The following is a 24,064-nucleotide window of genomic DNA, read 5'->3' as shown; positions in this document are numbered from 1 at the left end:
TATAGCAACCCAAAGTAAAAAAAAAACTTATAACTTACCTTATCTCTTGGCCCTGTGAGCCAAAGCCCTTACAGCACACACAAAAACAAAAGCAGTCTTACCTGCTCTCAGACAGAGCCCCTCCGGTCTAATTTATAGTAGGATGAAAAAAAAACTTGACCCGAGTGCCCTCGCGACTACTTCCGGGGTCAAACCGGGGTCAAACTTAAAACAATCAAAAGAAAGCCCCACTAAACTCACTAAACAAAGTTAGTTTTTAAAAGAAGGAAAAAGTCGCTGTACTCACCCACAAGCTCTCCACTCACAAATCGCAGCCTCTCTTCAGTGCTCCCACGGAACAATGAGTAGAGTAGAGGGGGATGACTTGCAGAGTTCATGGCAAAAAGTACATTAGAAATTTGGATATTTTATTCTATGGCACCCCTCCTTCCCCAATCTGTTTGCAGTGGTGTAAACGCAACTATATTTAGATTTTCATCTGATATTTTTAGTATCAGTCTGTGGTGACTTAATTTTGTTGATTACAGTCATCTTGCATTTTCTACCGCTATCAGTCCCTATACTTGCCTCAGAATTTGACGTCACTATAAATTGGTGTTGACAGGTAATTGCCTACCGTTTAAGGAGAGTGAGAAACAGTTGAACGTGGGAGAAGCAGTGACATAATCATTGTATGATTGTGTGCATGTCTGCTGACGTAGTGCAAAAGAGCATTCATTTGAAACATGTGTTCGACAAAATTGTAACTGTGGGCATAATGGAGGAGGGACACATGGGATTAACTAATACTACATCAAGACCTTTTCTGGCTGGATGACAAACTGCTAAATTTGGATTCCACTTAAGGGTTTAACAGGCATATGATAGCTGATGTTAACAGCCAATGCTTTGAAACACTAATTTTATTGGAAACTGTTAATGTACAGCTGACTTTTTTCTTGCAGAAGTGAAACAGAAGGCAGCAGTTACAAGAGTGCCTTCAGAAGGGAGGCCTGTTAAAGCTTTAGATGAGGACAAAATAGTAAAGCTTACAGAATTCTGTGCATCACATTCTAGGTAAGTTCACTAGGTTGAAATTACATTATCACAATACGTAAATTTAATGCATTGAAATCTTTCAACAGTGCAATTCAATAGTTCTCTCTTGCCTTATTTCTGCAAATTGGCATGGTCTAAGCCAGGCCTATCAAACCTTTGCAGGGGCCCACATTCCTATTTTTCTCACTCTGATTTAATTTAATTTATTATTTTCACATGTATTAGTCTACAATGAAAAGCATTGTTTCTTGCGCGCTGTACAGACAAAGCATACCGTACATAGAGAAGGAAAGGAGAGGGTGCAGAATGTAGTGTTGCAGTCATAGCTAGGATATAGAGAAGGATCAACTCAATATGACGTAGGTCCATTCAGAAGTTTGATGGCAGCAGGGAAGAAGCTATTTTTGAGTCAGTTGTTACATGTCTTCAGACTTTTGTATCTTTTTCCTGACAGAAGAAGGTTGAAGAGCGCATGCCCAGGGTGCATGGGGCCCTTAATCATGATGGCTGCTTTTCCAAGGCAGTGGGAAGTGTAGATAGAGTCATTGGATGGAGGGTTGGTTTGCGCAATGGACTGGGCTTCTTTCACATCTCTGTCGACTTATTGCGGTCTTGGACAGAGCAGGAGCCATACCAATCTGTGATACACCTGGAAAGAATGTTTTCCATGATGCATCTGTAAAAGTTGGTGAGAGTGATAGCTGACATGCCAAACTTTCTTAGTTTTCTAAGAAAGTAAAGGCATTGGTGGGCTTTCTTAACTATAGTGTCAGCATGGGGGACCAGAACACGGTTGCCTGGACACCTAAAAATTTGAAGCTCTCGACTATTTCTACTTCACCCCCATTGATGTTGACAGGGACATGTCCTCCACTACGCTTCCTGAAGTCAATGACTATTCCCTTCATTTTGTTGATTATTGAGGGAGAGATTATTGTTGTCGCACCAGTTCACCAGAATCTCAATCTCTTTCCTGTACTCTATCTCATTGTTTGAGATCCGACCCACTGAGGTGGTGTCATCAGCAAACTTGAAGAACGAGTTGGAGAGGAATTTGGCCACACAGTCATAGGGGTATAAGGACTACAGTAAGAGGGTGAGGACACAGCCTTGTGGGGCACTGGTGTTGAGGGTGATCATGGAGGAGGTGTTGTTGCCTATCTTTACTGATTGTGGTCTCTGTCTTAGGAAGTTCAGGCTCCAGTCACAGATGGAGGAGCCAAGGCCTAGGCTACAGAGTTTGGAGATGGGTTTTGTAGGAACAATGATCACAACCTTCAGTACCAATGAATCGCAGTCTGACATAGGTGTCTTTGTTATCTAGGTGTTTCAGGGTTGAGCGCAAGGCCAGGGAGATGGTGTCTTCTGTGGACATGTTGCGGCGGTAGGCGAACTGTAGTGGATCCAGGCAATCTGAGGCCGGAATTGATTCAGAAGTGCTTTGAAAGGTCATTACTGACCTTTCGAATTACTTCAAATGATTTGTATAGAAACACCAGATAGTCATTATCACAGGCATGCTGCCTGTCTTTTCTTTGGTACTGGGATGATGGTCGTCTTCTTGAAGCAGATAAGACCTCAGATTGTTGTAAAGAGAAGTTAAAGATGTCTGCGAATACCCCCTGCCATCTGGTCCGTGCAGGATCTGAGTGTTCATCAGGGTACCCCATCCGGGCCAGTCGCTTTCCGTAGGTTGACCTTTGAGAAGGCTGCTTTGACATCTGCAGTGGTAACCTCAGATAAACAATTGTCTATGGCTTCTGGGGTGGAGGGCATGCTCCCACTGATCTCTTGCTTAAAATGGGCAGGATGTATTGAGCTCATCAGGGAGGGATGGGTTGGTGCCAGTGATTTTACAAACCTTCACCTTGTAGCCTAAAATGTCTTGCAGACCTTGCCATAGTCGGTGGGAGTTCATGTGGCTAGCCTAGGACTCTAGCTTGGTCTGGTACTATCTTTTGTATATTTGGTGGATCTACTTCAAACGTATCTGGCTTTCTTGTATAGGTCAGGGTCACCTGACATGAACACCTCAGACCAAGACTTCAGCAAGCAGTGGATATCCCTGCTCATTCATGGTTTCTGATTTGGGAAACAAGTGGATTTGCTTCCTGGTTGCACAGTCTTCAACATACTTAAAAATGAGGGGGCCAATTGAACAAATTTTCAACAGATCAGGTTTGGCACAACATTAAACAGAATTTTCCAAAAAGCTGTGGAATGAAGAAAAGAAACAATTTGCTGAGCAATAGTAAGACACAGTTTTTTTTTATATTAATGTCCATTAGAGTGTGAGAGGGACAGTGTGTCTGTCTACCTGACTCCCAGCCGCAGGCTGCTCACTCACTCATTCTCACACCATCAGCCACTGTGTGAGTGCATTGTGCATATATGTTAGTGTGGTGGAGTGAGGGTGAGTGAGCAATCTGAGACTGGGAGTAAGGCAGACATACCCTTGTACTCTGCCGCTCCCTCCCTCCTCTTCTCTACCCTCCCCTCCTCCTTCTCTGTCTGCACCCTCTGTCGTCTGCCCCCTCCTCCTTGATCATAGAACCCTACAATGCAGAAGAAGGCCCATCGAGTCTACACCAACCACAATCCCACCCAGGCTCCACCCCCATATCCTTACATATTTTACCCCCTAATCCCTCTAACTAAGCATCCCAGGATACTAAGGGGCAATTTTAGCATGGCCAATCAACCTAACCTGCACATCTTTGGACTGTGAGAAGAACCAGAGCACCCAGAGGAAACCCACGCAGGCATAAGGAGACTTTTGGCCAACAAGGTGCATACACGCAGTGGGTTGTGCAAGGGTTGCTCTTGGATGTTGCTTCGAGAGTTGCCTAGTGCTTCACATCCGTTAGTATATGCTTAATCTAGACCAATTGACAGGCAGCACGTCAGATCAGTGACTATCACTGTCTGCTGTACAGTTACAGGGACCCGGGTCGGATCTCCGGCTTGGATCAACGTCTGTGGGAGTTTGCGTGTTCTCCCTGTGCTTGTGTGGATTTTCTCCGTATGCTCCCGTTTCCTCCCACATCCCAAAAACATACTTTTGAGGCTGATTGGTGTCAATAAATTGTCTCTGAATTGGATCTCCCTCAATCTGGCATACATATAATTCCCTTTATTGTGGAGTTCCACTAGAGGTAGACAAAAATGTTGACGATCAACAAAAGACTTGAATAAGGCACTCACTGAGTGTTAAAATGGGCAGTGCGGGTTTGTAGGGCCGAAGGGCCTGTTTCCTGTGCTGTGCTGTTCTTTGTTCTTTGTTGAGAACGTGCAAAGTCCAGACAGACAGTGATGCAAGCCAGGAATCAAACCCAGGTCCCTGGAGCTGTGAAGCAGCCGCCTCCTCTTCCTCCTCCTCCTCCTCCATCTCTCTCCCCCCCCCGCCTCTTCCTTTTCTTCCTCTTCCTCCTCCTCTTCCTTTTCTTCCTCCTCCTCCTCCTCCTCCTCTTCCTTTTCTTCCTCCTCCTCCTCCTCCTCCTTTTCTTCTTCCTCCTCCTCCTCCTCTTCCTTTTCTTCTTCCTCCTCCTCCTCCTCTTCCTTTTCTTCTTCCTCCTCCTCCTCCTCTTCCTTTTCTTCTTCCTCCTCCTCCTCCTCTTCCTTTTCTTCTTCCTCCTCTTCCTTTTCCTCCTTCTCCTCCTCTTCCTTTTCCTCCTTCTCCTCCTCCTCCTTTTCCTCCTTCTCCTCCTCCTCCTTTTCCTCCTTCTCCTCCTCCTCCTTTTCCTCCTTCTCCTCCTCCTCCTTTTCCTCCTTCTCCTCCTCCTCCTTTTCCTCCTTCTCCTCCTCCTCCTTTTCCTCCTTCTCCTCCTCCTCCTTTTCCTCCTTCTCCTCCTCCTCCTTTTCCTCCTTCTCCTCCTCCTCCTCCTTTTCCTCCTTCTCCTCCTCCTCCTCCTTTTCCTCCTCCTCCTCCTCCTCCTTTTCCTCCTTCTCCTCCTCCTCCTCCTTTTCCTCCTTCTCCTCCTCCTCCTCCTTTTCCTCCTTCTCCTCCTCCTCCTCCTTTTCCTCCTTCTCCTCCTCCTCCTCCTTTTCCTCCTTCTCCTCCTCCTCCTCCTTTTCCTCCTTCTCCTCCTCCTCCTCCTTTTCCTCCTTCTCCTCCTCCTCCTCCTTTTCCTCCTTCTCCTCCTCCTCCTCCTTTTCCTCCTTCTCCTCCTCCTCCTCCTTTTCCTCCTTCTCCTCCTCCTCCTCCTTTTCCTCCTCCTCCTCCTCCTCCTCCTTTTCCTCCTCCACATTAATTGTCATTTACTGGCTTGCTCTGAACAGTTACCTCAGGACTGTGGTGTTTTTAATTACGTGCACAAAGCTAACCATTCAGATTCTGCACCTTAAATCTGATCTCAACATCAGAAATGGTTCTAATTGCCATATTGATTCTGCGCTCTCAAAATTTTTCGAAGTAATGAAAACAAAGCTTCCCCTTGTAGGAGGCAGGTCTGTGATAGATGGTAAGTGATGACTCTTACCTCATATCAAAACAGATTTTTGTACTCTTGTTCCTGTCCAGGCCCTTGGGTCTCATATCGCCTATAAATCTATTTGCTTTTTTAATGGCCTTATTAACCCCAGGTGATAAAATGAAACATTTATATTAATATTGATTACAAAATAAGCATGTTTGGTAATCTCAAATGGAGAAGATGCTGGAAATGATTACAACATCCAGAATTCTCATTAGGGAGAGATGAGTAGTCATTTTAAATTGAGGACTTTTATCAAAGTTTAGCCAAAATGCTGTCGTCTTTTCTCTCTCCAGATATTTTAGAATCTCTTGCCTCCAGTATTTACAACATTTTAACTTTATTCTGATACTTATGCTATTATTGTGGTGGCACGGTAGCACAGTGGTTAGCACTGCTGCTTCAAAGCGCAAGGGACCCAGGTTTGATTCCCAGCTTAGGTCACTATCTGTGGAGTTTACACGTTCTCCCTGTGTCTGTTTGTGTTTCCTCCCACATTCTGAAAGACTGGTTAAGTGCATTGACCCAAACAGGCGCCAGACTATGGTGACTAGGAGAATTTCACAACTTCGTTGCAGTGTTAATGTAAGCCTTACTTGCAACTAATAAATAAACTTTAACTTTATTAATTGCACATTGGTGGTTTCTGACCTGGAGTTTTCTTGCAATGTTAAGCTCATAAATTGACATGCACCTTCAAGGTTGCTGCTGCAGTGTGAGCTGTGGGAAATTTACTGTAGCATTAAATTCTTGGGCTGAATTGCAATTCAGTTAGTGTGTACTAAATTTGTACTTCTGAAGAATTCAGTAACTGATCTGTGCCAGTTTCTTTTCCCACTAAGCTCGTCCTTCAAACAACTATTCAAACAATATAAAACACAATTATTCTTTGTAATGGAAATATTGCAGAGTAAGACCATTAATGTCAAGTTACTTGTGAAATGTCCATATTCTGTTTGTTAGTGATTGAAAAATATCTTTTTAAGTTTGAGACTTTTATGTGTTAGCCATAAAAATAGATGTGGCCCAAATTTTAAGTCGTGATATTATTCTTGTTTTCGTACTTATGACTGGTGACTTTTGTGAACTGGATATTTATAAGTTGCTCGCAGTTGTTTCAGATTTGACCACTAATCACTCCTTTCACCAGCCAATATGTTGGCTATTTTATGTTCCTTAGGTTCACCCCAGTCCTCTCCTTCCATTTGCCGCTTTAGCTTTTACAGGAAAGACAGGATGAGTCAGCATGAGGTTTAGAAGCGATTTAGAGGAGGACAAATATGGAATCAAAAACATGCTGAAAGAAGCATGAATAGCAAGCTATAAAAAGAAGAATGGAAAACAAATGAGTTAAACAAGAAAGATGCAGACAAAGGATAGAGGGAGAACCACACATTTCATTGAAGTATGAACTGTAGAAAATTGAGGCAAAAGAAAGATTTCAAAGATGCCAGGTTAAATGCATGCACGTGCAACTGATCAAACAGGTAAAGAAATAAGGCAATGTTGTGTTTTGAGTAGCTACTTAAGCCAGCAATGTTAGTCATTTGCAGCTTTGTAACTACAGCTATTTTGAATTTGCAAGCAGGAATCTATGACATTTTATATACGTTGCCTCAAATTTGATGATGATAATAATAGTGGAACCGTTAACATTGGCCTGTGAAAATACATATACACCGTTAAATGCAGTAATCCAGAAGTTGCTGTCACTGATTCCCTGTTCCCAGAGAGGACAATGTTTAGAAATTACTCAACTAATGAGAACTTTCCTTTTTACTCTGCAATAGCCCTGCTAAAAATTCTGAAAAAGTTACGACTTGTTAATGAGGCATGGCTGAGTTTTTAGCAGCATACTCAGCTATAATAACAGTTGAACATCCTCGCTGACCCTGGAAAATTGGCTTCATAATTGCCTAATGTCAGTTATTTCTATTATGACACATCCATGGTTTTTTAATATGATTATTTTTAAAGTTTGTAATAGCCTCCAGTGTGTCTGCTAATCTTTATTTCACTCCCTGTAAAAGTTATAAGAAGTAAGGATAAAGAGTGTATTTTACTTCCTGATTTCCTAATTGAAATTTTTTTGAAGTGATTGCCTGCTTTTTCTGCTTGATAGCATCACTGCTGCCCGCCAGAACACACAATCACTTTGCTGCTAACGCAGATTCTGGACCAACTTCTCATTTCATTGACAATAATAAAAGTTGTATGTATGAGCAAGTAGTCCTAAATCATACTTGCCTTCCATGTTCACATCTCCACATATTCCTTTATGCATCATCCATCTATCCAATTTATTCTTAAATATTGACATAGTTTCTGCCTCAACAACTAGTCTTGGAAGTGAATTCCACAATCTCGCAACTATCTGTGTGAAGATGACTTTCCTGCCTTCTATTCTAAATCTTTTTCATTTAATGTTTTATCTATAATCCCACATTCTCAAATCTATACTGGAAACAAAGGACCCTGTCACATTCTTTCATTATTTTGAACATAGAATCCCTCCAGTGCAGAATAAGGCCTATTTGGCCCATTGAATCTGCACCAACTCTCTTATCCAGACCCATCCCCGCACATTTACCATGGCTAAGCAACCTAATCATGACAAGTAATGTGCGTTGTTCTAAATATCTTTGTCTTTATCTTTTTAATATCAAATGGATCTCTGTGAATCACTTGTTCCCTCAAATCTCAATATCTTTTGCACAATGTAGAGCCACTGCTGTAAACAGTACATCATCTGAGGCTCTACTAGAGTTTTATACAAACTGATCATTGCTTCTTGACTTTCATTTTATGTCTTGTGATAACACCTGGAAATCTGTTTGCTTTTTTAATGGCCCTATTAATCCTAGATACTTCCTTTAATATCCCGGGGATGTGTGTGCTCAAATGCCTGCTCGCCCATTATATCAAGCTCACTTACTCTTTATTAGTAATTGTACTCCGAATGGATCATCTCACACTGACTTTAAATTTCAACTGCTACATTTGGGCATGTTTTCACATTTTATCAGTATCCCTTCACAGTTTCTCTTGTATTCTAAAGAATTAACAGTATCTGCTAATTTGGGATTGTCCATGAATTTCACACCACTCCCACTAGACCCATATCCAACTCATTGTCATAAAACTTGTTGCCAGAAATGCTATAGTCTTTATTTGTTTCCTGTACAATGCATGCATTAATTGAAATATTTACCCACTTGTTCAGTAAGTACATTTTGTTGCAGTAACCTGCAACCTATAGGGAAAGTAATTTCATTCTATGTTTGAAAACTGCTGTTAAGGATCCAGTATTAAAATGCAGATGGCTTGCTTAATTTCTTTCTTAATTCAATCAAATTTTACTTGTGAAATCGATGTTTATGGAGGTTTTCGTTGTTCTTTCAGACCAAACATACCAGTAAACAAGGTAAGAATTTTAACATTCATTTTTGAAAAAAATGATAGTTATTGCAAAGTGGGGAGTGCAGCAGGCAGGAAAACGCAGTGGAAAAACAAGCAGCTGCTGATGGTGGAACAGAGAGCAAGGAGTCGGCCTCCTTGGAGAGTACACACAGGGATACTTGGCTATATACAACTCTGGAGCCTATACAATACCAATTTATAGTTCTTTGTGTATGTTGGCTCCCTAGCGTCATGTTTCAATGAGATTTAATATTTCAAGCTAATATGTATGTTTAGTCCTCTGCCGTTTTTGTTGTTTGATAGGAGCGTGTTTACCTTTCTGAAAGGTTTTGTTAAAGATTGCACACCTCCAAAGATGTGATATTTTCATTAATTCTGGGCAGTGGAAATTTGAAACAACGTTTCATAGATTGGCGCAATTTATTTTTTGTTGAGATCTGTTAACTTAGAATGCAAATACTGTGTCATATATTGACTATTGGAAGTAATCTGAAGGCTGTAGGTTTTATGAACTTGTAGAGTGCTTACCACTGCTGCCTCTCAGTGCCAAGGACCCAGGTTCAATTCCAGCCTCGGGTCGTTGTCGTGTGGAGTTTGCACATTCTCCCTGTGTCTGCATGGGTTTCATCCGGGTGCTCATGTTTCCTCCCACAGTCCAAAGATGCGCAGGTTAGCTGGATTGGCAATGCTAAATTGACCCTAGTGTCAGGGGGATTAGCAGGGTAAATATGTGGGATTATGGGAATAGGGCCTGAGTGGGATTGTGGTCGGTGTAGACTCAGTGAGCCGAATGGCCGCCTCCTGCACTGTAGGGATTGTAGAAATAGGGATTTTCTATCTCCTTGGCCTCAACTTCATATCATCTTTCTGAGTAAGTTATATTTGCCAATTTGAAACTTAAACTCCAAAGAACGATGCAGTGTTTGCATCCATGGCCACACACACATTAGGTGATGAAAGGATAATGTTAAGAAAGTCTTGCATATTATGAGAAATTAATATAATAAATGCTGCAAACCTAAGTATTATTTAATGTTTCAGATTTGTGTATTAGCAGAGCGTTTCTACAAAAATGAATATCATCTCCCTTCAGAGGGAGGAGAAGCTTGTACAAATATTACTGCAGAATACAACTCAAGTAAGTGGATTGATTGAAACTGTTCATGTTTGCTTAAGTTACCTTTGTTCATTGAAGAATTTAAGCACTCCTTTGTCATTGAATATAGGAATTAAACTATTAACATTCGCCGTTTCTGTGAATTGTCAAGTTATGTAGTCCAATAATCTAAGCCTATTGCATTGGATCTTACCAGATAATAATGGACATGCAGAAATCACAATATGTTATAATTGAGGACAAACAGTTTAGAGTTGATTTATTTTAAAATTATTCCCCCTATTCTAACCTGTTCGAATGAAACTTTGTTATGGTCAAATATTTCACAAAAATCATATGCAATTCCTTTTTTCAGAAAGTGGGAAATTACACACTGGTTTCTGTCTCCTTCCCTTTGTGAATAAAGGAGTTGCTTTTGCTATTTTCCAATCTATGGAACCTTCCTGAATCTAGGGAATTTTGGAAAATGAAAACAAAGTCATCAAGTATCTCAGTAGTTGCTTAAGACCCTAGGGTCAAATCCATCAGGACCTGGGGACTTGTCAGTCCACAGTTCCGACAACTGGCTCAATTCCGCTTCTCTGGTGATTTTGTACATATTTTCTTGAGTACGTGTGTGAGGAGGCTGTATCTTATGGGCTTTCATACACGTCATTTTTAATTTCCATTTTGTGACTTATGGTTGTCAGGCTTCAGTTCAAAGAGGAAGCTGTGTAAAAATTCCAGTTATAATAATCCACCTTTTATCCCGTATTTTTCAATATTACCAAATCACTATTAATCAAGAGTCTCACATAAGGAAGCCTGCTGGTATGTGCCATTTTTATAGATTGCTAAGGTGCTTAAAAGCATTAGTTAGAATTGCAGCATCATTTATATGTCGCAGATGTTAAATATCGATTTTAATTTGATACCAGTGATCCAGCATCTAAAAATCAATGAGTTGCTGTTTCTTGGTGATATTTACTTGATCTCTGAAGACAAATGGAAGATGACATTAATGGAGTGATGGCTCCGTATGATAGTTGCATCCTTTTAGGGTGGATGAAAATGTATCTGGCCCCTTTGCTTTCTTTTATATTTCAGGATAGTTAATTGCTCGCAGTTAGAGTTTTGAATAGTTAGAAGTTACCTTGTTTGCTGTTACAAAAGAAACATTTAAAAGAAAATAAAAGAGAGTTTTAAATCCACTTCCCAATTATCATGGACATTCTTCATGCACGTTTTGTTCCAATGCTCCAATATCAAAAGTTGCATCAGTCTTTCCTGCGCTATCCAAGGTATCCTGCACTGTTGCTCAAGTTACAAAGCAGGGTCATGTTATTACTACTGCTTGCACACAAGGAGGGCATAATTCCAAACTTGCTCAGCAGGGTCTGGCATTACTTTGGGGGAAAATGATGCAAACCTGAGTTTGAAAAGAATGTCTTGTATTTTCAGAAAATACATTAATTTCCAGGAAGAATACAGAATGGGTTACATCAACTGTACAAATGCTGTTAAATTCCCTTTTGACAGGAAACAGTTCTATACAGTTGGCTGCATGTTTTGATTTACCTGCGTAGCTTTCTTCCTCTTCACCACCACCAGTTGGAGAGTTAATCCTGGCCCGAGGGAAAGAAAAGAGATTTTGGAAGTGTATCATGTTGACCACAGAGTCTGTCCTCTCCACCAATTGATGTTTTAAATCTGCTGAAAATGCATGCATTATGCGTCTGCCCATTTCATTGCTCTGTCCTTCTGGAGACTGTCATCCTGGTTTCATGTCATCTGTAAATTATGAAATTGTGCTCTGTATGTGTCAGACCAGATCATAAATATGTTAATAAACCGGCCCTAATCCTGATCCCTAGGGAACTGTATACATTTACCTGGTCTGAAAAATAGCTGTTCACTATTACATAGAACATTACAGCACAGTACAGGCCCTTCAGCCCTCAATGTTGCACCGACTTGTGAAAACCAATCTAAAGCCCATCTAACCTATGCTATTCCAATATCATCCATATGTTTATCCAATGACCAGTTAAATGCCCTTAATGTTGGTGAGTCCACTAATGTTGCAGGCGGGCCATTCCACGCCCTTATTACTCTCTGAGTAAAGAACCTACCTCTGATATCTGTCCTATATCTATCACCCCTCAATTTAAAGCTATGTCCCCTCATGCTAGCCTTCACCATCTGAGGAAAAAGGCTCTTGCTACCCACCCTATCTAATCCTCTGATCATCTTGTATGTCTCTATTAAGTCACCTTTTAACCTCCTCCTCTCTAATGAAAACAGCCTCAAGTCCCTCAGCCTTTCCTCATAAGACCATCCCACCATACCAGGCAATATCCTGGTAAATCTCTTCTGCCTACTTTTCAATGTTTCCAGATCCTTCCTATACTGCGGCGACCAGAACTGTACGCAATACTCCTTAAGTGTGGCCGCACCAGAGTTTTGTACAGCTGCAATTTGACCTCATGGCTCCAAAAATCAATCCCTTTACCAATAAAAGCTCACACACCGTACGCCTTTTAACAACCCTATCAACCTGGGTGCCAACTTTCAGGGATCTACGCACATGGATACCGAGATCTCTCTGCTCATCCACACTACCCAGTATCTTACCATTAGCCCAGTACTCTGTATTCCTGTTACTCCTTCCAAAGTGAATCACCTCACACTTTTCTGCATTAAACTCCATTTGCCACCTCTCAGCCCAGTTCTGCAGGTTATCTATGTCCCTCTGTAACCTGCAACATCCTTCCGCACTGTCCACAGCACACCGACTTTAGTGTCATTCGCAAATTTACTAACCCATCCTTCTACGCCCTCATCCAGGTCATTTCTCAAAATGACAAACAGCAGTGACTCCAAAACAGATCCTTGCAGTACGGCACTAGTAACTGAACTCCAGGATGAACATTTCCCATCAGTCACCACCTTCTGTCTTCTTACAGCTAGCCAATTTCTGAACTAAACTGCTAAATCACCCTCAATCCCATGCCCCCATATTTTCTGCAATAAGCTACCATGGGGAACCTTATCAAATGCTTTACTGAAATCCATATACACCACATGAACTGCTTTACCCTCATCCATCTCTTTGGTCACCTTCTCAAAGAACTCAATAAGGTGTGTGAGGCATGACCTACCCTTCATAAAACCGTGTTGACTATCCCGAATCAAATTATTCCTTTCTAGATGATTATAAATCCTATCTCTTATAATCCCTTCCAAAACTTTGCCCCCCACAAAAGTAAGGCTCACTCGTCTATAATTACCAGGGTTGTCTCTACTCCCCTCCTTGAACAAGGGGACAACATTTGCTATCCTCCAGTCTTCTGGCATTATTCCTGTAGACAATGACGACATAAAGATCAAAGCCAAAGGCTCTGCAGTCTCCTCCCTAGTTTCCCAGAGAATCCTAGATAAATCCCATTTGGCCCAGGGGACTTATCTATTTTCACACTTCCCAGAATTGCTAACACCTCTTCCTTATGACCTCAGTCCTGTCTAATCTAATAGCCTGTATCTCAGTATTCTCATCGACAACATTGCCTTTTTCTTATGTGAGTACTGATGAAAAAATTCATTTTGCGCCTCTCCTATCTCTTCGGACTCCACCCACAACTTCCCACTACTGTCCTTGACTGGCCCTTATCTTACCCTAGTCATTCTTTTATTCCTGACATACCTACAGAAAGCTTTAGGGTTTTCCTTGATCCTACCTACCAAAGACTTCTCATGTCCCTTCCTGGCTCTTCTTAGCCCTCTCTTTAGGTCCTTCCTGGCTAACTTGTATCTCTCAAGCCCCCTAACTGAGCCTTCGTGTGTCATCTTTCCATAAGTCTCTTTCTTTCTCTTCACAAGAGATTCAATTTCTTTAGTGAACCACGGTTCCCTTGCTCGACTTCTTCCTCCCTGCCAGGAGGACTTATCAAGGGCACGCAGTAGCTGTTCCTTGAACAAGCTCCACATCCCCTGCAGTCTCCTTCCTCATCCTATGCATCCTAAATCTCACCTAATCGTGTCATAATTTCTTTTCCCACCTGTTGCCCTGCAGTATATGCCTATGCCTATCCCTTTCCATTGCTAAAGTAAACATAACCGAATTGTAGTCACCTATCTCCAAATCTAACATCTGGCCTGGTTCCAAATCCAATGTGGCCTTGCCTCTTGTTGGCCTATCTACATACTGTGTCAGGAAACCCTCCTGCACACATTGGACAAAAACTGACCCATCTCGCGTTTCCAGTCAATAGTTGTAAATTTAAAGTCCCCCATAACAACTACCCTGCTACTTTTGCTCCTATCCAGAATCATCTTTGCAATCCTTTCCTCTACGTCTCTGGAACTTTCGGAGGCCTGTAGAAAATTCCCAACAGGGTGACCTCCTTTCCTGTTTTTAACTTCAGCCCAAACTACCTTAGTAGACAAGTCCTCATCAAATGTCCTTTCTGCCACCGTAATACTGTCCTTGACTAACAATGCCACACCTCTCCCTCTTTTACCACCTTCCCTGATCTCACTGAAACATCTAAACCCCAGACCCTGCAACAACCATTCCTGTCCCTGCTCTATCCATGTCTCTGAAATGGCCACAACATCAAAGTCCCAGATACTATCCCATGCTGCAAGTTCACCCACCTTATTCCGGATGCTCCTGGAATGTTATTCTGTGCTTCCTGTCCTTTAGCCAACACACTGCCACTATCCCTTCCATCACATGAGCTTTAATTTTAACATGTTTTTTGATTTTCTGTAAAGTGCACACAGCAGCCCCAATTTGATTCACTTTCAGCAACTTGGTTTAATAGCTGTGGGTCAGTCACCTATTAGCAAAACATCAGTTCTGTGAAGATCACTTCAACTACTCAAATGAGTAAGCAAACAGGAAAGCACATCTTTCTTACATCCAAATAGGCTCAAGTGATTTGTGTATATATAAAAAAAACATTTTTTGGGTGAATGGTACATAGTGAACTCAATTCTAGTGTGCCAATAATGTAATATGAAAGAATGGGGTAATACCAATAAAAATGTTTAACTTTAGACTGTTCGCTATCCAGGGAAATTACAAAATATTTTAAACTTTCAACTCATGATAGCACTTAGTCAAGCGTCACAGCAATAAATTTAGTATGAAGATGAAATTTATTTTTTTGTAATATTACATTGTTGCAACAATTTTAATTTCTAAGTGTCAGCATTTCATTGATTCTGTTTATTCAATATCCAGTAAGTTGTAGCCTGGACTGTGCTATCCTCTGGCATATCAAGTTGCAAGGTTTTGTGCAGCTTTTATTGGAAATAACAATGGGAAATTAGAGGTTGAAAAGAGATAATTGCCAAACACAAGTTTCTGCTCAAATTCTAATTTACTGCAGAAAACACTGTTCTTCGTGCACTTGTCAATTTTAAACATCAAATTTGATTTTTATTTCTTACTGAGTGTCAGAACAAATACTTTGGTGTTTATAATAAGCAAAGACAGGAAAGATTATTTGTATGGACCCTTTTTGTTTGGCCATTTAAAATGGTAAGTGCTGATGTTGCAATTCTAGCTGGACAGAACTCTGAAATTTGATTATTCCATTCAAGGATCATAAAATATGAAAAAAATTCTGGTTTAATCTAACTAATGTCGGTTTTTGGTGAATTGAATTCACTGTGAATAGTTAATTATCAGTAAGTGTACATCAACCTTGGTGATCATGTGACTGCCTGCCTGATCCTGAATGGGTAATGTATAAAAATCCATTAAAATTTAATGTCACTTATGTCTGCTTACTGAGTGGAACAGAGCCAGGATTGGCAGATGGGATTTCACTCAGCAGTGGAGATCCAAAGTCGAAGCATATCAATTTTTAAAGGGCTCTGCAGCAAATACCTTAAATTGCTTCTGAAAAGTATGTTCCTCTGCTCTGTTATTAGGTTTTTCTGACCAACCTCTTGCAAAATGTGGTGATGCATCATTGAAAGTCACTGAGGGCAGAAAAAAAGACCTTACTGAATCTGTACAGATTGCATTAACAGTGGATAAAAGCTTTGAGGGAGAGTCTGCGATGTATGATGCTGAATCATCGCTGGAGGGACATGTAAAAGCAGCAGGAGCAAAGGGCAAGATGCACTTTGATGTTGAGACAGAACATTTGTATTCTGAAAACACTGTAACAGATGAAATCTGCTCTCAGCCCCATGCCACAACACCTTGCCAAGACATGCTAACTGCTGCAAAAACAATTGAGACAGAGGGTTTCTCTGACGAGACAGAGGATGTTACAAACACTACTCTGTTACTTCATGCAGAGGAAACTGAAAACCTACATCATGATTTGAAGTTTTCAGGCGGAACAGAGGAAAATGTGCAAACACATTTGCTGGAATGTAACAAAACCGTCCAGTTCATTACAGATGGCCAAGCTGTATCCAACCAAAGCAATCAGGCTTTCCTAAAAGATGTTCAAATTGATTCCAATGATTGTGTAAGTAAGGAGGCCACGTCTAGACTGAATACAGGTCATTCGGAAGCAAGTATAGGAATGGATGACCAAGCAACAGAGCAAAGCCAGGCACATCTTTTGAATGAAATAAACGGGTGTGAACAGATGGCAGAAGTAGGTTCAAAAGTGGAGGAGGAAATTCTGTGCCGTGCAAAGTTTAATGAGAATCGGATGTCAAATGAAATTATGGAAAAACAAGAGGAGGATGAGAATGTTGAAGCACTCTACAACTCTATACGGGATGTTGCCTCATCCTGTCAGAAGAATGATACTGATGAGTTATCAATGCAGTTGAACGATAGTTCACTTTCCTTGGATGAACTTGCAAGAAAGATACAGATAGAAGAGGTAAGGTTTATTTTACTTTTGATCTGATTATCTATAGTAATGATGTTTTTACATGACTTGCACGCAAGCTCAAAATCAAAACACGAATGGTGTGTGTTTTCATTACAGTTATTCTTCTACCTATCTTCCTTTTTGTTAAGAGACAAATTCTGCCCAATTTTATTTGTAATTCTAAATTGCTTGCTTTTGTTTATTTGGTTTAAAACAAATTTGCACAAAAATAAGCAATCTTTTTAAGCCTACTGGCCACAATGGTATTTCACAAACTAGAAGCAGGAGTAAGCCATTTGGCCCTGCAAACCTGCTCCGCCATTCATTTTGATCATGGCTGATAATCAAATTCAATATTCTGATCCTCCCCCTTCCTCCTCCCATATCCCTTGATCCATTTAACCCCAAGAGCTATTTCGAATTTTTTCTTGAAATCAGATAGCCTTTTGGCCTCAACTACATTCTGTGGTAGTGCAGTCCACAGACTCACCACTCTCTGGGTGAAGAAGTTTCTGCTCACCTCTATTCTAAAAGGTTTACCCCTTATCCTCAAATTATGATCCCTAGTTTTGGACTCCCGATCACTGGGAACATTCTTTCTGAATCTACCCAGTCTAACCCTGTTAGAATTTTATAAGTTTCTACAAGGTCCCCTCTCATTCTTCTAAACTCAAGTGAATGTAATGCTAACTGACTTTGTCTCTCCTCAAATGACAGACCTGCCATCTCAGGAATCAGTCTGGTAAACATTTGCTGTACTCCCTCTATAGCAAGGACATTCTTCCTCAGATAAGGACATCAAAACTGCACACAGTACTCCAGGTGTGGCCTCACCAATACCCTATACAGAACACCCCTATCCCTCTTCTCAAATGCTCTTGCTATGAAGGCCAGTATAGCATTTGCCGCCTTTATAACCTGCTGTACCTGCGTGCTTTCAGCGAGAGATGTATGAGGATTCCAACGTCTCATCAAATATCCACCTCTCTCAATTTACACCCATTCTAGACATAATTATTGCTACCAAAGTGGATAACCTCACATTTATCCACATTATACTACATTTGCCAAGTATATGCCCGTGCACTCAGCCTGTCCAAATCACACTGAAGCACCTCTGCGTCCTACTCGCACCTCACCCTCCCATCCAATTTTGTATCATCTGCAAATTTGGAGATAATACATTTAATTCCCTCTTCCAAATTATTAATAAACTAATATATTCCCTATCCCTTGTCATTTCTGTAGTACAGCTAACATTGGTTATAACGAACTGCTGCTAGTCACCAAATTATTTCAAGGAAAAGCAGCAGCATCAACTATTAATATGCAATAGAAAAGGTGACTTGAAATATAAAGCTGAATTTACATTCATTTAAAAACTTGTTGGTAGTTTTTAGTAGGATATATGTTCAAAGAATATGAATTCAAGTTCCACTTTGAGAAAGAGAAGTACCAATTGCATTATAAAAGAAATAAATAGTCAAGTATTAAAAGAACAAAAACCGAACTCGATTAAGTATTTGTGACTAGGAAATGCAAAGCTTGTGTTTTAAAAGTTTTATTTATTTGGCACACCTTTTTGTTAAACCTGCGGGTGATGATGAAGCTGCCAGCACACTTGACGTAGAACATATAAGGGGCAGAAATAGGCCATATAGCTCATTAAGCCCCCATCCATTAGTTCCCTTGGTCTCCAAACATCTATTGATCTCATCCTTGAATATACTCTTCAGTTGAACATCCACAGTCCTCAGGGCTAGGGAATGCTAAAGATTCACAAACAACTGAGTGAAGAAATCTCTCCCCATTTCAGTTTCAAATGGATGTCTGTGAGTCTATTCCCCCTGGTTCTAGACTTTAGTGTGTCAGTATCTATCCCATAAAGCCCCATCAAAATTGTATGATTCATTGGATTCTTACAATGCCTCAATCCTCCTTCATAGGATAACCTTCTCATCCCAGGATGTGTGCCCTCTGCCAAAGTGGTATGTCCTAACGCTCAGCGACCAAAACTGTAGAGTCATAAAAGACCAATTTCTTTGGGAATAAAAGAAAGACGTTTCATGGTATTTCAAAAGGAAGTTTAGAAATCACTAGTCACTGTGGCAGAGAAACACAGAATAAATCTTTCATTGGTGAAAAGAGAACATTTTAACTTTTGACAAGTTTTATTTTTAAAAGAAACCTAATGTTTTTATGTTAAGTGATTTAATAATAGATTACTATACAATGAAGCGCCTTGTGGACATCACCTCCCATCAATTATTGACTGGCAGCAGCACAACAGACCTTGACCCTTGCCAAACTCTTCCAGCAGTTTGTAAGGGATCAATGTAGAGAGTAATGTCACATAGACCTACCCTATTAGTGTCTTGAGGTGCTACCAAGTACCAAGAATGATTGAATTGGATTGAAGTTTTTAATCTTTCTTTTGCATTTTGTGTACCAGTTTTACCGCTGTTACTACCTTGCAGTTAATTCCATTAATAAAATGATAAGTGTGGTATGCTTTTGACGGGAGGCACTAGCAGATTTATGGGGCTATATCGCATTCATTAAATTCTGAAGATTTAAATATGTGCCACTTTAGGTCAAAACTCTTAAGCTGCATTGATTGTTTTCAGTGTTTGTGTAGGGAGGGTTTATAAAACAAAAGCCAATGTTCCTGGTCTTCCTTGATATTCTGCTAGAAAATGTTTAAGTGGATATCAGACTAGGACAGAATTAGATTTAGCTGTGATGTACAGTATGGACCATTAACCTACACAGTTTGTTGAGGAGATGAATGGTCTGTGGGGAAAAATACCAGGAGGCTGCTGACACCTGTGGAACTGTACCACAAGGATGATTACCCAAAGATGAGAAAGTTGAAATGAGGTGGTGAGGGAATTAATGTAAGTCTGACATTGTGGCAATCTGGCAGTAAACGATTAAAATCGAGCTTGAAAGCGTACAGTGTTACAAAGGGGAAGCTACCAATGTGACATTGTTCCAAAAACTCCAGTGAAAGCAGATTGTAAAATCAACAGATGGTTGGTGGGAGTAAAAGAAGCACCTTAGTAAAACTGAGAAAGTGATTGAGTCATATTAGAATCATGGAATCCCTACAGTTTAGAAAGAAGCCATTTGGCCCGTTGAGTCTGCACCAGCTCTTTGATAGAGCATCCTATCCAGGCCCTGTCCAGTAACTCCAAATCCCATTAATTGCCTTTATTATCACATCCTGGCACGCTAAGGGGCAATTTAGCATGGCCAATCCACCTAACCTGGACTCTGGAGGAAACTGGAGCACCCGGAGGAAACCCATGCAGACATGGGGAGAATGTGCAAACTCCACACCGACTGATTTGCAAAGTAAAGGATCTTAAAAATTGAGTAAATGCTGTTGTCTTATTTGATGGTACAATATTAGAAAGCAATTTATTGTAAGTATAGTGAGATTAAAATACTAAAAACATGACTCAGAAGATTAGCCTGAACCTATAAATTGAATTAAAGCAATTGCACTCTGAATTTTATTGAAACTATATCTCAGTCCATACCTGCTTCAAGAATAAAATGCTATACTAAAAGGAGTGTTCTTTGAAAAACATGTATGTAAACAGGTTGAATGTCAGTAATAAGTAAAAATGGAAAAGTAGGTGGCACAGCGGCTAGCACTGCTGCCTCACAGGGCCAGGGACCCAGGTTCAATTCTGGCTTTGGGTGACTGTGTGCAGTTTGCACATTCCTCCTGTGTCTGCGTGGGTTTCCTCTGGATGCTCCGGTTTCCTCCCACAGTCCAAAAATGTGCGGGTTAGGTTAATTGGCCATGATAAATTGCCCCTTTAATGTCAGGGGGTTAGAAGAGTAAATATGTGGGATTACAGGGCTAGGACAGGACCTGGGTGGATTGTTGTTGGTACAGGCTCGATGGACTGAATCGCCTTTTGGATTCTATGATTCTAGTGATCAGAACTACCTCTACAACAACCCGAGTGTGTGCCAAACTGCAGTTTACTGGTGGATGCGTTGTGGTCAAGCCCATTCTAAACTGCTCAAATATTTCTTGAAAACCAAACTAAATGGAGACTTGTTATTATCTTTTTGCCTAATTGAATTGAAATGTTGATGGGGATGTTTTTGTTTAGCTGTGGATTTAGTTGGACATTAAAATTGAAGCAAAAAATTAAATTGCATTTAAAGCCTTTTTTCTGCACCATTAAAGCATGCTAACTGACCTGTGAAATAATGTGCTGAACAATGCAAGTGATAAATTAATGCAACTATGTGTATTTCTGGTTTGTACATTTTAACCCATGTTACCTACCAATAGCCTATTCAGAAGTTAATATTAAACGCAAAGTTTAGATTGGTGCAGAAGTAGGGTCAGTGAACTTGATGGTGTTATATCTTCATTCAAATGTTCTTTAACTCCCTGGCATCTTGCCATTCTTTATCTCTACCAGATGTGATAGGGACACAGTCATTACATTATAACACTTGACATTCATTCTATAGTCCCCTTCCCTGAACTAGTGTCCATCTTAGTGAAACTTTTCCCCAATGTCTTAGTGATATCAGTTGAGGAATAAATATTTGCAGGATATTGGGCAGAACACCTTGAAGTAGTGCCATGGGATCTTTTTTGTCCACCTGAGTGGGCACATTCTGTTCCATCAGCATTACCCCGAAGCAGTGGATCCTCAGGCCTTGTATCAGACAATAGCCAGATCTGCTGACAGTCCTCTCTGTTCAGGCATGGCTGCCGCTCTGACTAATTTGTCGAAACCTGAGGGCTATCATTAAATTACTCTGAATCCCTAAAGGTGTATGGTTCTCTTTATACAAACTGATGCATTGGATACATACTTTTTTGCAAGTTCACTGGAGGGTTTGGAAGAATGAGAGGGGATCTGAATGAAGCGTATAAAAGTCTGACAGATTGCATGCAGGGATGTTGTTTCCTCTGGCTGGGGGAGCCTAGAACAAGGGTTCACAGTCTCAGCTTACGGGATAGACAATTAAGGACATTTATGAGATGAGGAGAAACTTCTTCGCTCAGAGAGTGGTGAACCTGTAGAATTCTCTACCACAAAAGGCTGTCTGTCTAGGCCAAGTCACTGAATATATTTAAGAACAAAATAGATTCCTAGACTCTAAAGGTGTCATGGGGTACAGGGAGAGTGTGAGCTTATGGTGTTGAGCAGAGCAGGCTTGAAAGGCCAAATGACCTACTCCTAGTTTCTATGTTTCTACACAAAGTATATATATTTGTTCTGTGTAGCAAAAGTAAAAAAGAAATCCACTGATTTTATATATGCTAAAATGAATTTTTTGAAAAACAAATAGCTTTCCATGTCATTGAACACTAGTATTGGCTGTGAAGTCAAGTGGAATGAGGTCTTGATTGTTAGAGCACCGTGCAGTTCAATGGTAATGTAATTTACCTCAGGTAGACATACCAATAACAAAGGGCAATTGTGATAAAGTTTGAAGGTTTCCATAGTGAGAAACATTCTGTACTTATACAGCAAATCCACCTCAATGCTTCTTGTGGCACCGTATATCCAAAGAAGCATTTGGGACAGCTGGATTTCCTGTAAGTGGCAGGCTAATCCAAACACCTCGTGTTCCAGTAGCATTGATGTGAATAAATGGGTTCCTCCTAGAGTCTTTTTACAAATGTGATTAAAAGCTACTACCTTCATTCTTAAACATGTAAAACTTGGTGCAAGATTTACTGGCCATGGGTTTAACATCTGACTTGACCAATTACACCTTCAATAGTGCAGTACTACACTTGTGTCATAGAAAGTAAATGAAGGGCCTAAAATCTGATTCTGTGGTTGCTGAACATGTTAACAGTGGAATAATAATTTTCAACTATATGCAGTGGCAAAGTGGGAACCATGGACTTGGAATGCACATTTATTCTAAAATGGAGATCATAGATATTTACAGTATGGAAACAGGCCCTGCGGCCCAACTTGTCCATGCTGCTCTTTTTTTTAAACTCCTAAGCTAGTCCCAGTTGCCCACATTTGGCCCATGTCCCTCTATACCCATCTTATCCACCTAATTGTCTAAATGTTTTTTTAAAAGACAAAATTGTACCCACCTTTTATTACTGCCTCTGACAGCTTGTTCCAGACACTCACCACCCTCTGTGTGAAAAGGTTGCTGCTCTGGACCCTTTTGTAACTCCCCCCTCTCACTTTAAACCTATGCCATTTAGTTTTAGACTCCCCTACCTTTTGGGAAAAGATATTGACTATCACCTGGTTCACACCTCTCGTTATTTTGTAAACCTCTAAGATTACCCCTCAGCCTCCTACGCTCCAGAGAAAAAAGTCCCAGTCTATCCAGCCCCTCCTTATAACTCAAACCAACAAGTCCTGGTAGCATCCTAGTAAATCTCTTCTGCACTCCTTCCAGTTTAAAAATATCCTTTCTGTAATAGGGTGACCAGAACTGTACACAATATTCCAAGTGTGGCCTTATCAATGTCTTGTACAACTTCAGCAAGACGTCCCAACTCCTGTATTCAGTGTTCTGACCAATGAGACCAAGTAAGCTGAATGCCTTCTTCACCACTCTGTCCACCTGTGACTCCACTTTCAAGGAGTTATGAACCTGCCCCTCTAGATCTCTTTGCTCTGTAACTCTTTCCAACGCCATACCATTAACTGAGTAAGTCCTGCCCTGGTTCAATCTACCAAAATGCATCACCTTGCATTTATCACTTTGGGAAATGTAGAAAAATGCTTCTGATGTAAGCTATTCTGCTCCTTTTTTATAAAGAATACCCACCCAGAGGGCCTTGTGTCTATTCTGAAAAAAAGAAATTCAGACAAAGAAGTCTTACAGATGCAACAGAAGCAGTCAAAGAGGAGAGTAAGATTTCAGGAACCACAGGATACACTGGAGAACGGTAAGATGACAACTCTTAGCTTTGCTGTCTACATTTTTGATGTAAATACTAAGACAGGATTGTAAGACCTCTGACTCTAGTTAGTTGAGTGTAGAATGAATGAGTAATGGCAGCTATTGAAAATAATTGTGATAACTAGTACAGAATTTATAGGAGTTTTATAAAAACTAAATAAAGCTCAATAACCACGTGTGTTACCAAATAGCAGAATTTAATATACTATTTTGATCAGTACAATAACGTGTAGCATTCAGAGATCGGGTGATATCAA

The 24,064-nt window shown here is 40.6% G+C and overlaps 1 protein-coding gene across 2 annotated transcripts in view; it reads left to right on the top strand.

Annotated features, from left to right (window-relative positions):
• cnsta (consortin, connexin sorting protein a) overlaps positions 1 to 24,064 on the top strand; it is a 69,304-nt gene that overhangs the window by 37,601 nt on the left and 7,639 nt on the right. For both annotated transcript variants that reach the window (XM_080200777.1, XM_080200778.1), the window contains exons 6-10: positions 945 to 1,056; positions 8,913 to 8,934; positions 9,972 to 10,068; positions 15,970 to 16,886; positions 23,664 to 23,793. In XM_080200777.1, the coding sequence (XP_080056903.1) occupies positions 945 to 1,056; positions 8,913 to 8,934; positions 9,972 to 10,068; positions 15,970 to 16,886; positions 23,664 to 23,793 (1,278 nt within the window). The remainder of the gene's footprint in view (positions 1 to 944; positions 1,057 to 8,912; positions 8,935 to 9,971; positions 10,069 to 15,969; positions 16,887 to 23,663; positions 23,794 to 24,064) is intronic.

The sequence above is a fragment of the Carcharhinus amblyrhynchos genome, chromosome 12 (genome assembly GCF_965287045.1).
Source record: "Carcharhinus amblyrhynchos chromosome 12, sCarAmb.v2.hapA, whole genome shotgun sequence".
In the NCBI taxonomy this organism is placed as follows: domain Eukaryota; kingdom Metazoa; phylum Chordata; class Chondrichthyes; order Carcharhiniformes; family Carcharhinidae; genus Carcharhinus; species Carcharhinus amblyrhynchos.
The sequence above is the reverse complement of the archived record's forward strand: the minus strand, read 5'-3'. Positions and strand labels throughout refer to the sequence as shown.